The 15,544-nt window shown below is 39.3% G+C and overlaps 1 protein-coding gene across 1 annotated transcript; it reads left to right on the top strand.

Annotated features, from left to right (window-relative positions):
- Positions 1–1,105: 1,105 nt before the first annotated feature.
- On the top strand, positions 1,106–14,911 carry LOC308361182 (L-rhamnose-binding lectin CSL2-like; the record flags this gene model as incomplete). The annotated part of the gene is given in 10 exon segments (XM_080833443.1): positions 1,106–1,124; positions 1,127–1,156; positions 1,270–1,323; positions 1,562–1,697; positions 1,796–1,905; positions 1,984–2,028; positions 2,213–2,333; positions 2,638–2,737; positions 14,314–14,472; positions 14,597–14,911. Coding segments are annotated over 10 exon segments (1,089 nt in total), but the record flags the coding sequence as incomplete, so codon positions are not given.
- Positions 14,912–15,544: the final 633 nt, after the last annotated feature.

The following is a 15,544-nucleotide window of genomic DNA, read 5'->3' as shown; positions in this document are numbered from 1 at the left end:
AGGGTATGATGACTGATGAAAAAAACGTAATCAGAATGGGTTAACCATAATTAACACTTTAAATTACAACAGTAGGACTTTCATAATTCTTAATTTAAGGTTGCAAAGCATTCCCTGCAAATCACCTTCAAGCTTCATTGTCTGCAAGTATAAATTAAATCGTTCAGCATGCTTGAGTTTATAATGTAGGCTGGTTACAATAATCAAAGTGAACAAATACAAACATGACCATGTTGTTGCTTGGAGACTGGCTTGTTTACAAACTTGTTGCCATGATAACCACATGCATTTATTTATATTTCAGGTAATTACAATAAAAGATTATTTCAATCAATCAATCCACCAACCACCCAACAGAGCAACCAATCAAATAATCAATCAAAGACCCTCTCATATTGTCTATCTTTGTGTCTAGCTCAGGTAAACCTATTTGCAAAAAATGCCTAAAGTCAAAGTCCTTTTTTTAATGGTACTGTTGAACTACAACAACAAAGCCTGCACGTGTTAGCCATCACAAGGAAGCAAATCACAAAAATAAAGGACCTTTAGAGCTTTATGGCTCTTGAGAGAGATAAAGAAAAAAGTTTGAGGTAAATTAACGTGACCTTGATACACAAATGGTATTCTAGTTGAGAAAATAGAAAAGCCATCATGACTATCTAGACCATTTTAGGGTAAACTACAAGAAACTACTACTTCAGAATTAAATTAAACCTCACTGATCTCAAAATGCAGAGTGATCGATTACAATCGATAGACAATCGATTCCCTAACAACAGCTTCCTGGTGGTCCCCTAGAAGGCTGTTAATAAGGTGGTGAAAGGATTTTGGCAGGAGTCCAGTTTATGGGAGTGTGTCCTGATAAGAGGCTGGTGCCTTTCCTATATAAACAAACACAACACTTCCTCTAGCTGAGACTCTTCACAATGCAGGGACAGACACTCTTCAGACTCATTGGTATGTTGACTGTTCAAGACCAGTTCTTTAGAAGTGCTCTGGGTTGCAAATCTACTTGTAGCTAAATGTATTCAAATCACTAGGCCTATATCACTGTATCTGTAAATGATTGGCCTATTTGTTTAGTTGTAATAGTTGATAAAACAAAGTAACATTCAATGATTTCTCCACCCAGCATTTATCGCCCTGTGCCAGAATGGTAAGACCCATTATTTATCTTTTGATGATGCTGATACCATTTCTATGTTTCAATACTTGATGTATTATTTGTCCATCCTATCCATCCTCCAAGCTGATTTTCCTTGTTTTCAGGCATAGAGGCCAGGAGTACAGAATGTGAACACAGGACAGCACATCTCTCCTGTGGTATGTAAGAGACATAGGCTACATATGCAAATGATAAACAAAAAATCAAACTAAATATTAAAACACCTTTAAAATCTGTCCAGTAACCTTTCTCACATTTCCACTAGTTGAAGATTACATCTACATTCTCAGATGTAGTCATCCAAAATAACTTGAGCTCATACATTTATAAGTCATATTCCTGGAAAAGGAACTTCCTGTTTGTTGAATAGACATTTCTGTAACTGTTATTCCATAGAATGGGGTTTCATCAAGTTGATCTCAGCCAGCTATGGACGCAGTGACAGAACCACCTGTAGCAGTGGACGCCCATCAAATCAGATAACCAACACCCAATGCCACCAGTCCCAGTCTCGACGCATCATGTCTGACAGGTACCAAACGCGAAAATAATGCACATACCTGGAATGTTATACACACTAATGCACACATGCACCGCAATGCACTAATGCTCTGTTTATGTTTTTAACAGGTGCGATGGAATGTCTAGTTGTGCTGTACCCGTTACAAACTCTGTGTTCTCTGATCCTTGTGTTGGGACTAATAAATACTTGGATGTATCTTTCACATGCCTCCCAGCCAGTAAGTGTGACTATATTTACAACAAGTTTTTCAAATGTGACCTCACCTACCTAATGGTTCTTCCTTTTTGACACACAGGAAGAAGTGTTACGTGTGAACACGCCAGGAGTGTTATCAGCTGTGGTAAGCCTTGAGCAACATGCATACATACGTACATACATACAGATTGTACATGCCAGATTACATATCCAAAGGTCAAATGTATAATAATAACACAAATATTCATTCATTCACATCTTGTATTTCGTTTTTAAAACTTAGTTTTGCTGTATTTGTAATTGTTATTTGAATCCTGATTCATCTCAAGCCAAGGGAAGTCTGTCTATTCATCACGCCAATTATGGAAGGAGGGATCGCCTGACCTGCCCCCATATTCACGCAACAACCTCCCACTGTTACCACTCTCAAACAGACAACCTACGCTCCAGGTCAGAGTCTTTCAATACAAGCTGACAAATAGCCTTAAAAAAGTCAAAGGCAACGAATGTGTGTCTGTAGCTCAACTGGCAGAGAAACAACACCAGGGTCATTGGTGTTGATACCCAGGGACACACAGACTAATAATGATAATGTTCATCCGTAGAACAGTGTACGTTGCTTCGGATAAAAGCATCGGCTCAACGACTGCATGCGAATGTAAATGCAACAAGGTTGAATTCCAAATACTTTTTGCATTTGCATCCAGACTAAAAGGATCATGTGTGTGCTTTCTAATCTATCCAATCTTTGCAGATGCAATGGGAGGAATTCCTGTCTGTTACATGCTTCAAACGCCGTCTTCTCTGATCCCTGTCCTCGTGTCACCAAGTACTTGGAAGTGACATATAGTTGTGTGAGTACAATGATTTATCTCTAAAGTAATGACAAACAGAGGGATTCTGAGGTCCTCAACACATAAGCTGCTCAATGTGATGTAGGAATGGGCTGAATGATGTCTATCAGGAGAGTCTGAATCAGAACCTGGGTCCAATGTTTACATTTTTTTTCTTTTCTCAGAACGACCATATCATCTCTTCTGAAGAAATCACAACTGCAAAACAGGGCAAATAATGAAAGCTATTGAAGTGAGTTTCACACTCACACACGGCAGTGTAAAGATTAAAGTACAAATTAATGAATGCATATTTTAAAATGTGCAAAAAATGAATAATTCATGCTGAATCAGCATTTTTTTTTACCAAGTTAGAAATGACACGTATGGCATACAAGACAAGTACATTTTATGTTGTTTGCATATATTAAAATATAATTTATTCACCTGTACAGAATGCCTTAAAAAGAAATGGTAACACTTTCTATGAAGCCCAGCGTTATAAGGCCCTATAAGGACATTATAAGGGCCTTAATAATGACTTATAGCGATTGCCACAATGACTTATAGCTACTTTATAACTACGTATAATGTCTTCATGATGACTCATAATCACCTTTATGATACATTATATCAGTTCATTATGAATGGTTATAATTAAAGACGGAATAATGTAATAAATATGTGACTGTCAGGTAACACTTGCTATGAAGCCTGCCTTTATAAGGTCCTATAAGGACATTAATGATGACGTTTAAAAGTAGCTATAACTCATTGTAGCACTCTTTATAACTATATTTAGCATCTCCACAATGACTCATATCCACTGCTCTGAAACGTTATGTCAGTTAATTATAAATGGTTATAATCTAAGATAAAATGATGCATTATAAATATGTGATCATAGGTTTGTGTGGGTAATCATGAATCCTATGAAGCCTGCATATATGAAGCACTATAAGAACATTCATAATACCTTTAAAAACTAGATAAGTCATTGTGGCACTCATTATAACTATGTATATAGGTCTTCACGGCACATCATAACCACCTTTGTGATATATTATGCATATTCATTAATGGTTATTAGTATGGTGACTAGGCTGCTATACAGACACAGAATATTATAAACTTTTAGAAGATCCTATAAGTGGACTTTGTCAGCTTTAAGTAAAGTGACAAAAGAGTAATTTTGTTTTAAAAGATTATTATAAGAGAAGAGAAGAGAAGATAAGGCATTATGAACTTGTTAATCGTGCTGACAGTAAATACAACAGGATACAGATGAAAACCCTTTTATTTAAATCAGCACTGGCTGAACATAGCCCAGAACATAGCATTGTAAGGGTGTTAAAAAGGGTGTTAAAAATAAAAAAAACAGCAAGCCTTCTGTAGACAACTTATTGATGTGACATACGGTATGACATTTTAATCAACGGCCATCAGGAGCAAGTCCCCATCAGTTTTCATCTTGCTTATTTTTTCTTGGATTTCTGGTGTCACAAGGGAACGGCACCTAGCAATATAATAATCTTATATCCCTTTTGCATAATATATCACAAAGGTGGTTATGATGTGCCGTGAAGACCTATATACATAGTTATAATGAGTGCCACAATGACTTATCTAGTTTTTAAAGGTATTATGAATGTTCTTATAGTGCTTCATATATGCAGGCTTCATAGGATTCATGAAGATTACCCACACAAACCTATGATCACATATTTATAATGCATCATTTTATCTTAGATTATAACCATTTATAATCAACTGACATAACGTTTCAGAGCAGTGGATATGAGTCATTGTGGAGATGCTAAACATAGTTATAAAGAGTGCTACAATGAGTTATAGCTACTTTTAAACGTCATCATTAATGTCCTTATAGGACCTTATAAAGGCAGGCTTCATAGCAAGTGTTACCCGACAGTCACATATTTATAATGCATTATTCCGTCTTTAATTATAACCATTCATAATTAACTGATATAATGTATCATAAAGGTGATTATGAGTCATCATGAAGACATTATACGTAGTTATAAAGTAGCTATAAGTCATTGTGGCAATCGCTATAAGTCATTATTAAGGCCCTTATAATGTCCTTATAGGGCCTTATAACGCTGGGCTTCATAGAAAGTGTTACCGAAATATCTATCGACACCTCTCTATTCCTTGCATTAATATATCTCTCTAGTGTTTCAAAACAATATTATCAGTCCCTATAGAATGTTGTTGTTTATAATAAGTTACTGCTAGTGAATCCTCGTTTGACCTCATTATAGTGAATGCATTGGTTGCCTTCCATTTCAGCCCAACATACAATATTTATCAGTTGATAAATAAGATGTACTTGAAATGTGCTTTTTTATTTTCTTTATTCCTGTTTTTTTCCAATTGAATGGTATATTTAACACTAAACTAACTGGCTAATCTATACCTCTGTGATAGTGTCCAAATGAGCATAAAATATCACTGGTATGTAAAAACTACACGGACAACAAAATAGATATAAATGTTGATCAAAATCTTTCTCTTCTGCTCATAATAAAACAAGTAAATAACTCAGAAGTTGACACTGTCAGGTCCATTCTCCATCCATAGTGTCCAAATGAGCATAAAATATCACTGGTATGTAAAAACTGCAGGGACAACTAAATATTTGTAAATGTTGATCTGAATCGTATTCCCTTCTGCTCATAATAAAACAAGTAAACAACTCAAAAGTTGAAACTTTCCCTTTAAGAATAAAGATTTTCGAGTGGATATGAAAGCTTGTTTATCAGTCTTTCCTTAACAATCAGGACAATTATTCCTTTCTCTTTAAAAAAGTTGTGTTGTCAAATTTCACATCATTTACTGAATGCAAGCTAAACTACAGAGCAAAATCACACTCTTTCTGAGTGAACCTATCTATGAACTGTCTGAAACAATGGATATCCGCGGCCTAAAATGGGCCCCCATAAAAATAGCTGCGCGTTTTGCGTGCGCAAAACATGCCATACCCCTTGGGGCTAAGCCCCCCCTTTCTTGGAATCCTAGAACTCCCCTGTGCACAATTATACATACGTTTAATAATGGATTGACATGACAACGTGAACGCTTGCCATAACACACGCATGCCGCTAATTAACACCGTTAAGATAGGGGGCAGGTTAATGCTAGTTAATAAACGTAGGTCTACATCTCAGTTCCTCTCCATATTAGTTTAATTAACTGAAGGTAAAGTAATGTTATTTTTTCCTGGGGTGAATGAACCATGCTGGTATGGATTGCAAGGGGCGACAGTGGTACAGAGGTCGAGAGGTCGCAGAGTAAATAGAAGGTTGCATGTTCGACTCCGTGTTTAGGCGTCCTTGAGCTGTTCTTATATTTCGTGTTAGTGCATTTAGCTTAATGCCGTTTAGATAATTAAAAAATCAATTTCTGTTTGTAAATGTGATAAGAGAATTCGGTATTTAACAGTTTATACTAGCTCTCGTGAAAGCTATCCCCCCCCCCCCCCCCCCCCGGAATTACTGTGTTATGATGTTATCATGTATTGTCCCCCCCTACAGTGAAATGGGATCTCCGCCCCTGCTTATAGTCCAGGCAAAGTAGCGTTTTACGACAGACTTATTGTAAAATATTTTTTTTCAGCATAGATCATTTCTATGAGGTGTCCAGAACAACATACAGGATAAAATAAATCCTAGTTGAGGAAATATGTTTACCTCTCATAAATCTAAGATGTGTGCTTATAATGCCAGGCAACAATACATAAATCTAAGATGTGTGCTTATAATGCCAGGCAACAATACAGGCCCCAACATTTTTTTTTGTAAAAATCATTGTATCCAGGCTACCACCCCGCCACATTGTTTACATTCTTTTTTTTTCACAGACGAACTGATCACCGCCTCTGAAGAAATCACAGCTGCAGAACAGGACAAAAAATGAAAGCTATTGTTGTGAGCTTCAAACTCACACACAGCAGTATAAATATTAAAGTACAAATAAATAACATAATTACTGCTGAACCAGCTGATGGAGATAATTTCCGAACACTGTTAATTACTTAAGAATATAATAATCAAGTGCATTGTATTATTAAATACTTTGTATGAATCATGTGCTTATGTAAGCAGGGACATGGCTTTTCTGTGTTCCTGTATGTGTAACTTTGATTAGTAGTCACTGGCACCATTTAGTCTGCATATGTGTAAGATCTATATGCGTAAGTGAAGGAACCTCTTGTCTATGTTTGGGTGAGTTCAGTGGTGATAGGGTTGAACTGTGCCTTTTTCGACCTTGTGTAGAACTGACATCCTTTGGAAGACAGGAAGCTCAGTTAGAGATCTTAGTCAAAAGTGACTTTTATGACTGAGATGTTAAACATGTATGGCGTCAGGAGTAGATCAATCTTAAGTATATAAACCCTGTGTGATGTAAGTGAAATTGTTTCACTTTCATCGTTGTGCTGTGAGTGAGCTTGATTTCAATTGTTATTGAATAAATATACGCATCTACAACTCCGGAGTCCTGAGATAACTTGAGAGTACATTTTAACCTATCACCAGCATTTTTTTAACCAAGTTAGAAATAACACGTATATGACATACAGTATGTGACGACCCCTCCACTCCACTAGGTGTCCTTTCCCTCTTGCTGTCTCTGTTCTCTTCTTCAGGTTTCCTGTTTGGAGGGGTGGGTCATCAGGCCTGATGAGCTACACCTGTGGCCGGTGTGGCACTCTGGCCTATATCAGCACTCCTTCTCCAGTTCCCAAGGAGAGAGCCCTTCCCTGTTGCAGACGGCTGCGTTTTGGCTATTGTTGTTATGTTATCCTTATTTTGTTATCTTTTGTAATAAATTATTGTTATTTCGTTGATCCTAGTCTGTCTCCCATTTAGCCCTGAGCCAGGCTGTGTCACACATACAAGACTTAATTTAATGTTTTGCTGTTTGTATTAAAATATAATTCATTCACCTGTACTGTAATGTCGTAAAAAGGAATTTATGTTAATAGAATAAATGCAGTTTAGAGTGATAATGACTTCAGTGTTTCCTTCAATAGGGTCTTGAACAAATGGAAATGAATGAATCTGAAACGGAAATCAAATGTAAACTATATACAGTAACTATTTAAAATAGCTCACAATATAAGGGGATGGCAAGGACAAATGATTATGTGCATCATATGGAAATGTGGTTTATGTTCAAAAAAAGAAAACGTATATATTTCTGCCTATAGTTTTCTTTTTCTGGAGATTTTGTTGGCCACTACACAACTACGAATTTGGATTACCGAACAGGCCTACCGGGCCCAGGCCCAGTGGCCCATGAGCTAAGGCGCCCCTCAGCCAGAGCGTCTGCGTGAAGTAGCTGTTATTATCTTTGCATTTCTTGTTGCATAGTCAATATTAGAGGTTGCTTAAAAGTATCTCTTATTCATTGTTGGAAGTGGTATATTTTGTTAATTTGCCTTTGGCTAATTGAGTGTACCTGCGCTGTCTTAGAAAATGTGTATGTGAGCTGTAATCCTGTTGAGGTACAGGTGAATTAAGTGTGCTGTTGAAAAAAAATGTCATTACATTTAAGTAATGTTTTATCAGCGCACAAGAATTGCTTGGTGCGCAAAGGAGGGGCCTTTTACACGTCCAGGCCCAGGGGTCAATAGATTCATTATCTGTCCATGGGTCGGTATGGACGATATGGGACTCCACCGGTCTGAAGCTGGCATCATCAGGGTTTAAGTCCTTCAGGGAAGTGAAGAGTAAATAGTAGGGATGCACCGATGCATCGGCCGTACATCGGTATCGGCCGATGTTTGCCTCTTTTAATGTTATCGGCCTATCGGTAATAAACTTGACTTTCACCGATGGTACTGGCCGATGTTTATGGCAGGCAGTTTTTAAAGAAAAATATTGTATTATATTCGTTTTAATCTTGAATTTATATGGCATTCCCTAAGGGGTTTATGCTTGTGTTTTGTAAGGCTGCATTGCAAGCATCTGTTTACAGTTGAAATGATGTCTTGATGCCTGGTGATATTATATTAAATAAAGTTTAGTTAAACTAAAGATTGTTTCATAAATCTGATTGAATTTGTGCTCATTCAAAGTTAAGAGTGATAAAGGGCTGACATAATTTAACACATTGCTTTTTAGATAATGATTTCATTATTTTCCTGGCACAAAAGGGTGAATGAATAACAACAAAAACAAAATAAACAAATATTGGTATCGGTATCGGTATCGGCTAGATTGTTGTTTTGAACATCGGTATCGGTATCGGCCAAGAATTTCCATATCGGTGCATCCCTAGTAAATAGTACCAGTGAGAGGTGCTAGTGATTGCGCAATGAGGAGATCTGGAAGGTGACAGGTGAGCATGATCAGTATTCAGGAGGTGTGTGAGTTGAACTCGAAGGGGGCGTGGCAAGAGCTGCGTTCAGCGCTGGTGTGCCACCTTCATATGCATACTTTTTAGTCTCACTACATATTTACAATTTTTCAGCTCAATTCAACAATTTTACGACATATACTTATTTAGTGCATCTATACCTACTGACCCTCTGTGTTATACTAAATGGTGATCCCTGTTTGATGTACAGGAAGATCTGAATTCAACTACACTGTTATCAGCTGTGGGAGCACCTTGTAACATCACATCAACATACAAACAAGGTTCACAGGATGTGACTCAGAAACACACACACACACACACACACACACACACACACACACACACACACACACACACACAGAGAGAGACACACACACACACACACACACTCAGGAATTATTAGTAAAGTATTTATTACTATAATTATAATTATTATTTTTAATAATAATAATGATGACAGAGCTTGCCAGAATACACATCTTCACAAGTGCAGGTCTCAAACTGTGAGTTGAACAAAAAATGACATATACAAGAAAAAAAAAATGTAAAGATAAGTCCAGACACCACCAAATGATATAAGCTTCTAAAAGAAACAGCACTCAGTGTGAACCAGAGCTCATAGTGCCCTCAATACAACTTTTGTTACAACTATTATAAGGAAGAATATTTCAACATCTCCAGACAGAAACAAGCAATTCCCAGGCCCAGGAAAAAGTGTTGTGGAGTGGAGAGTATAATGTATGGACAACGAGCCTGTCTTTATAGATCCACAGGGCAGTGCATGTGTGTTTGGTTGATGATTTGAGTTCAAAAGAACCAAATGAAAAACCCATTCAAAAAGGAGAGACATTTTGAGTTGAGCATTTTACAGTGAACTACCATCAACATAAACAAATCTAAATCAGAACCAGATAAAAACAAAAATGACACAATTTTGAAACTATATTTAAAAACCAAAATCCACATGACTACCCCACTTTAAGTGAAGAAGTGCCACAAAAAGTCCCCTAAACCCTTTAAACCCCATAAACACTCAACTTACGTCTTGATTATACTACAGCTATAGTAAGTGATGGTCCACTAGGGTCTGTGTGGCGTTCATTTCGTCATCGAAGGCTGTACGCTCGGCTAGGGGCGGACTTCCGCATACCCTATCCTCCATTTTTCACACCCTCTGATGAATTGGACCCTAGCAAACCCTCGCGTACTTGTATAACATAGTATAACAGTATGGTATAACATTGGCCTTACCCTACACATGCTTGCTCAATTTTAAAAAGCGGTTCAGTTGCGGTTCAAAAGCGGTTCATCGTGATAACAGAGAGAGACAAAATAATAGGCCAGTGACAGTTAGCATGATGTTTTATCCCATCTTTGTCCCCAGTATGATGGCCATGGAAATATCAGTTTGAAATCAATCTCACTCTTTAAATAGCCCTAGAGATGGTCGACTCGTAGAGCTTCCTGGGAGTGCACATAAACAATAAACTGGAACGGACAGACAACAGCAAGGAAAGGACAGGTGATAATGTTTTTAGAAGGTTCTAGAATGTTCTTTCTCAGAAGTATCAGATCCTGCAACGTGTGCAGCAGACAACTGCAGATGGTGTACCAGTGGGTGGAAGCCAGCACACTATTATTTGCCGTGGTTTGCTGGGGAGGCGGCATCAAGGCTGCAGAGACCAACCGACTCACAAGCTGGTGAGGAACAGACTTTACAGGCTGGTGAGGAAGGCTTTGTTGGACTGAAACAGGACAGTGTGGAGGCAGCGGTGGAGAGGAGGATGGTGGTGGAAAATCCAGATCATACAGGGCAACCTCTCGCATCTCCTCTATGATGAGCTGAGGCAGATGAGGAGCACCTTTAACCACGGCCTCATCTCCCCCATGTGCAAGACCAGGCCATTCAGGCACTTCTTTGTGCCGACAGCCATCTGGCTGTACCACTGCAGCTGAGACTCTTTTTGCACCTCACCAGGACACTCGTTTCCACTATTGGGTGTGGTGGCGCCGTGGTTAGTGTTGCTGTTTTGGAAGCGGTTGACCAACATTGCAGGTTGTCTGTACGTCACTGTGGTTAAATACCTGACCTTTACCTTTGCCAAGCTTCGGCCTACATCAGCTCATAAAAACTAAAAATGACATATGTCATAAACAAGTATGAAAAACATGGGTGTAGGTCCCTATGGCCCACAGAATGACAACACTGGGTAAGCAGGTGTGAAAAGAGTTTGGGGTCTTGCTTACACATTGGCGTCCTCTGGTGGATACAAATGCACCCTACGTAGTCAAAGTCAAAGTCAAAGAAGGCTGATAACAAAGTTGAAGAAAGAGTAAAAATTGATGGACAGATTCATTGAAAAAAGAAAGGAAAGAAGAGTGAACAGGAGTGGCTATGGAGTATGAGATAAAGAGAGGGTGAAGAGAGAAAATATTGAAAGAAGGAGAGAAAATGAAGTGAAGCAGAGAGACAGAGTGTGAGGGAGGATAGAGGAGTGTAAAGTCAAAGAAGGCTGAGAAAAAGTTGAAAAAAGTTTAGGAATTGATGGTCAGAATGATTGAAAGAAGAAAGGAAAGAAGAGTCAACAGGAGTGGCTATGGATAATGACATAAACATAGCACAAAAAGTAAGGAAATTTGTGTTTTGTAGATTATTTCTTTGTTGTAGCAATGCTTCTCGGCAATAAATCTTATACCGTTGGAAAGCCTGTTTAGTTCGCTTTTAAATAGTACCACATTTGTAAGGAACATGCCTTTGTGGGATGAGCAGCACAGCTGAGTACAGTGCCGCTGCTAGCCATTTTGGTGCCCTAAGCATAACTCCTTTATGGCCCCCCCCCCCCTTCCCCCCGAAAAAAAATATTGGTTTCTGCTAGTTTAACATTTCATTAAAACGCAAAAGTTAAATCTACTTTGTAAACACAGTACACAGAACAGCCAAAACATACATACAGTATACACAAATATTGGAATGTGCAAAATCTTTTGGGAGGCTCTATAGAGGCGTCTGCATTTCTTGGCTGCAAAATCACTGATTAGGTCATCATATGACAGCTTCTGAGCCACTTCACCATTGATGCTGATGACAGCAAGACCACTTAGACGTTCCTGCCCCATTGTAGAAAGTAAGTATGTTTTAATAGCTTTAGTTTTGAAAAACTTTGCTCAGCATACGCAACTGTAACAGGGAAAGTTAATGGATTCGGAGAGCAACCCAGAGATTTGGAAACACCTCTTGAAGGCTTTTCTCATGGAGAAATGTGAGCAACTCCAAGGCAGTTGTCTGTGGTGGCAGTTGTGGAAGGTTGATGATTTCCTGAAACATCTCAAGTCCATCAATATCAGAACTTCCTTTCTCAGTCAGTTTCTTCTGCATTTCACTGCAGTTTCTTTGTAAGTCCTCCTTTGGAATTCCGTCAACTCTGCTGAAATAAAGCAGCACTCCAAATTTGTCTCTGACCTGGGACATGGTCTCAAAACGCTCCTGCAGTGACATCAAAGCTGAGTCCACAACACTATTGAAAAATGTTACCTCAAGCCTTTTGAGGCGTCACTGAAGGCCTCGTCAGCAGCTTCATATGCAAACTGCCCTTTTGTGTTCCTGAGCCTTTTCTCCTTAAGCTCTGGCTCTATGTTCATGACCTTGCAAAGGTCCTTGGCAGTGGACACTGCCTCAGCAAACCCAGAGTGCCTGTATCTGGAGAGGGAGGTTTTGGCATTGTCAATGAGCCTGTCAGCAATGTCAAGCTGCATTGAACTACTCTGCAGAAGCTTGTTCCCTTGGTTAGTGGGCGTAAGAATTTCACACCAGACAACAGAACAGATCAGAAATCTAAAAGAGGCCACCTCTTCTGCTAGGGCTTGAGCCTCTATTTTACAACTGGGTCATTGACTGTTTCCCTAGCCTCGATGAGCGCATTTCTAATTTCTTTAATTTGGCTTCTGGCAGCTGTGACACTCTTAAGCCTGCTCTCCCACCTCACATCACTCCATGATTTGACAGTCAGGTTGACGTGTTTTGTCAAGATGCTCCATTGCTGTGTAGCTCCTGAGAAGAAACAAAATAGCTTCTGCAAATATCCAAAAGAGCCAGTGGCATCCCTGGACGACTTGGCAGCATCAGCTATGACCAGATTCATGGAATGAGCTGCGCAAGGAACAAACAACGCCCAAATTAAATTGTAGCAGTCGGGCTTGAACTCCTTGCTTCTTCCCCTTCATGTTTGCTCCATTGTCATAGGCCTGTTGAACACTTTTGGTATCAGCTTGGGCGTGCTGTACATGCTAATGACCAACACAACCACAATGGCTGATCTGCAATTACTCTTAGTTGAGGAATGGAATTCCATCCCACAGCAATGTGTGACCATGACAACCCGAGGGTGATTTAACATTTGATTTAAATACAATTTGATTGTACTACATTCCTTTTACTCTAATGTTGTTATTGCTGATGTCCTCTATAACGTAATCATATAAGCCACTTGTGCATCAATACTTATAGCTAGGGGAAATATACAAAAACATCAAGGCATGTTAGACTTCCTAAAAAAGTCAAACAGGCCTCTGTCCCTGAAGGGTTAACTCAATTCGAATAACTAGTTAAACCACCTCCCTCTGGCAAATCGGATTTCTATACGCATTGGGAAAGTTAATTCGTGTTTCCAACCAGGATTAAATATTCGCATCGAGAAAATGCGTATTAAAACATGGGATGGAAACGCACCTAGTGAAGCACAGGTGCAAACCAGTTTAATGACCCTATTATGATGTCACAATGGCCCAATGTAAGTCAATGGGAGGATTTGTATTAGTTTTTCTTCAATATCTTAAAAAGTAAATGAAAAATACATAGCAGAAGTGTCCTTTACAAGGCATACGCACCAAAGTCTGAATTAAGTTACTAAGCGGTTCGCGCAGAAGTTTGGTACAAAGAACAAGTAGAGGAAGAAGTATATCGTAACGGTGTTAATTATCGGACAGCGTGTGTTATCGGCAAATGATCGGGTTGTCATGTTAACCTGGATATAGACTTCAGCTCAGCATTTAATACAATAATCCCCTCCAAACTGATCACCAAACTCAGTGATCTGGGCATCAACACCTGTCTCAGCAACTGGTTATTGGACTTCCTTACCAACAGAACCCAGTCTGTCAGAGTAGACAACAACACCTCCTCAACCCTCCTCCTAAACACCGGTGTCACACAGGGCTATGTGCTGAGCCCTCTCCTCTACTCCCTCTTCACCTACGACTGCACACCTGTACATGGTTCTAATACCATTGTCAAGTTTTCAGACGACACAATAGTGATTGGCCTCATCAGCAACAATGATGAGTCGGCCTACAGGGAAGAGGTTCAGCACCTGGTAAAGTGGTGTGCCGATAACAACCTGGCTCTTAAGAAGGCTCTCCAGCGCCTCTTCTTTCTGAGGAGATTGAAGAAGGCCCATCTGTCTCCTCAAATTGAACTTCTACCGCTGCACCATTAAGAACATCCTCACCAACTGCATCTCAGTCTGGTATGACAGCTGCTCTGTTGCGGACCGGAAAAACACTCCAGAGGGTATTGAAAACGGCCCAACGCATCACCGGTCCCTCACTCTCCCCACCATTGAGGCTATCCAGCGCAAAAGATGTCTGCGAAAGGCGCGCATCATCGTGAAGGACAGCTCCCATCCCAACCACAGACTGTTTGCCCTCCCCCCCTCAGGGAGGCGCTACAGGGCCCTCCGTTCCCGGACCAGCAGGCTCAGGAACAGTTTTTTCCCTACTGCTGCCATCCTGCTGAACACTGCACCACGGTGATAGCCCCTCTGGCTACCCCCCCTCACACTCCTTCTTCCAGTGACACTATTTCCCCCCTCTACCCTGGCCTGACCTCCACACACCTCCCTCCAGCCACTGAACATTTGCACTAATTTGTTTATAGCTACTGTACATTTCTCACCTATGGTGTATTTCTATCTATATCTACTTTTTTTTAAATTGTTTAAAAATTGTTCATTGTATTTATATCTTATCATACCTCTTGTACTTACTTATACCATACCATGCCTCTTACCTCATATTCATTGTATTTATCTTATCATGCCTTTTATCTCATTCATAACTTATATCGCTACCTTCACCTGTACTTCATCTGCATACCTCATATATATTATATCATACTGTTTATATCCTATCTATTTTTTTATATGTTTACTTTACATACATGTATGTACATACTCTGCACTCTTCTACTATTTGCACTTGTGGTTAGATGCTACCTGAATTTTGTTGTCTCAGTTCCTGTACTCAGTGCAATGACAATAAAGTTCAATCTAATCTAATTTAACCCATTATTAAACTGAGCATATCGATTGTTGATCCATTATTAAACTAAGCATTTTGATTGTTTATCAGAATGGGCGATGTTTGACACTGTCCGATAACTGACTA

The sequence above is a fragment of the Sprattus sprattus genome (assembly GCF_963457725.1).
Source record: "Sprattus sprattus genome assembly, chromosome: 2".
In the NCBI taxonomy this organism is placed as follows: domain Eukaryota; kingdom Metazoa; phylum Chordata; class Actinopteri; order Clupeiformes; family Clupeidae; genus Sprattus; species Sprattus sprattus.
The sequence above is the reverse complement of the archived record's forward strand: the minus strand, read 5'-3'. Positions and strand labels throughout refer to the sequence as shown.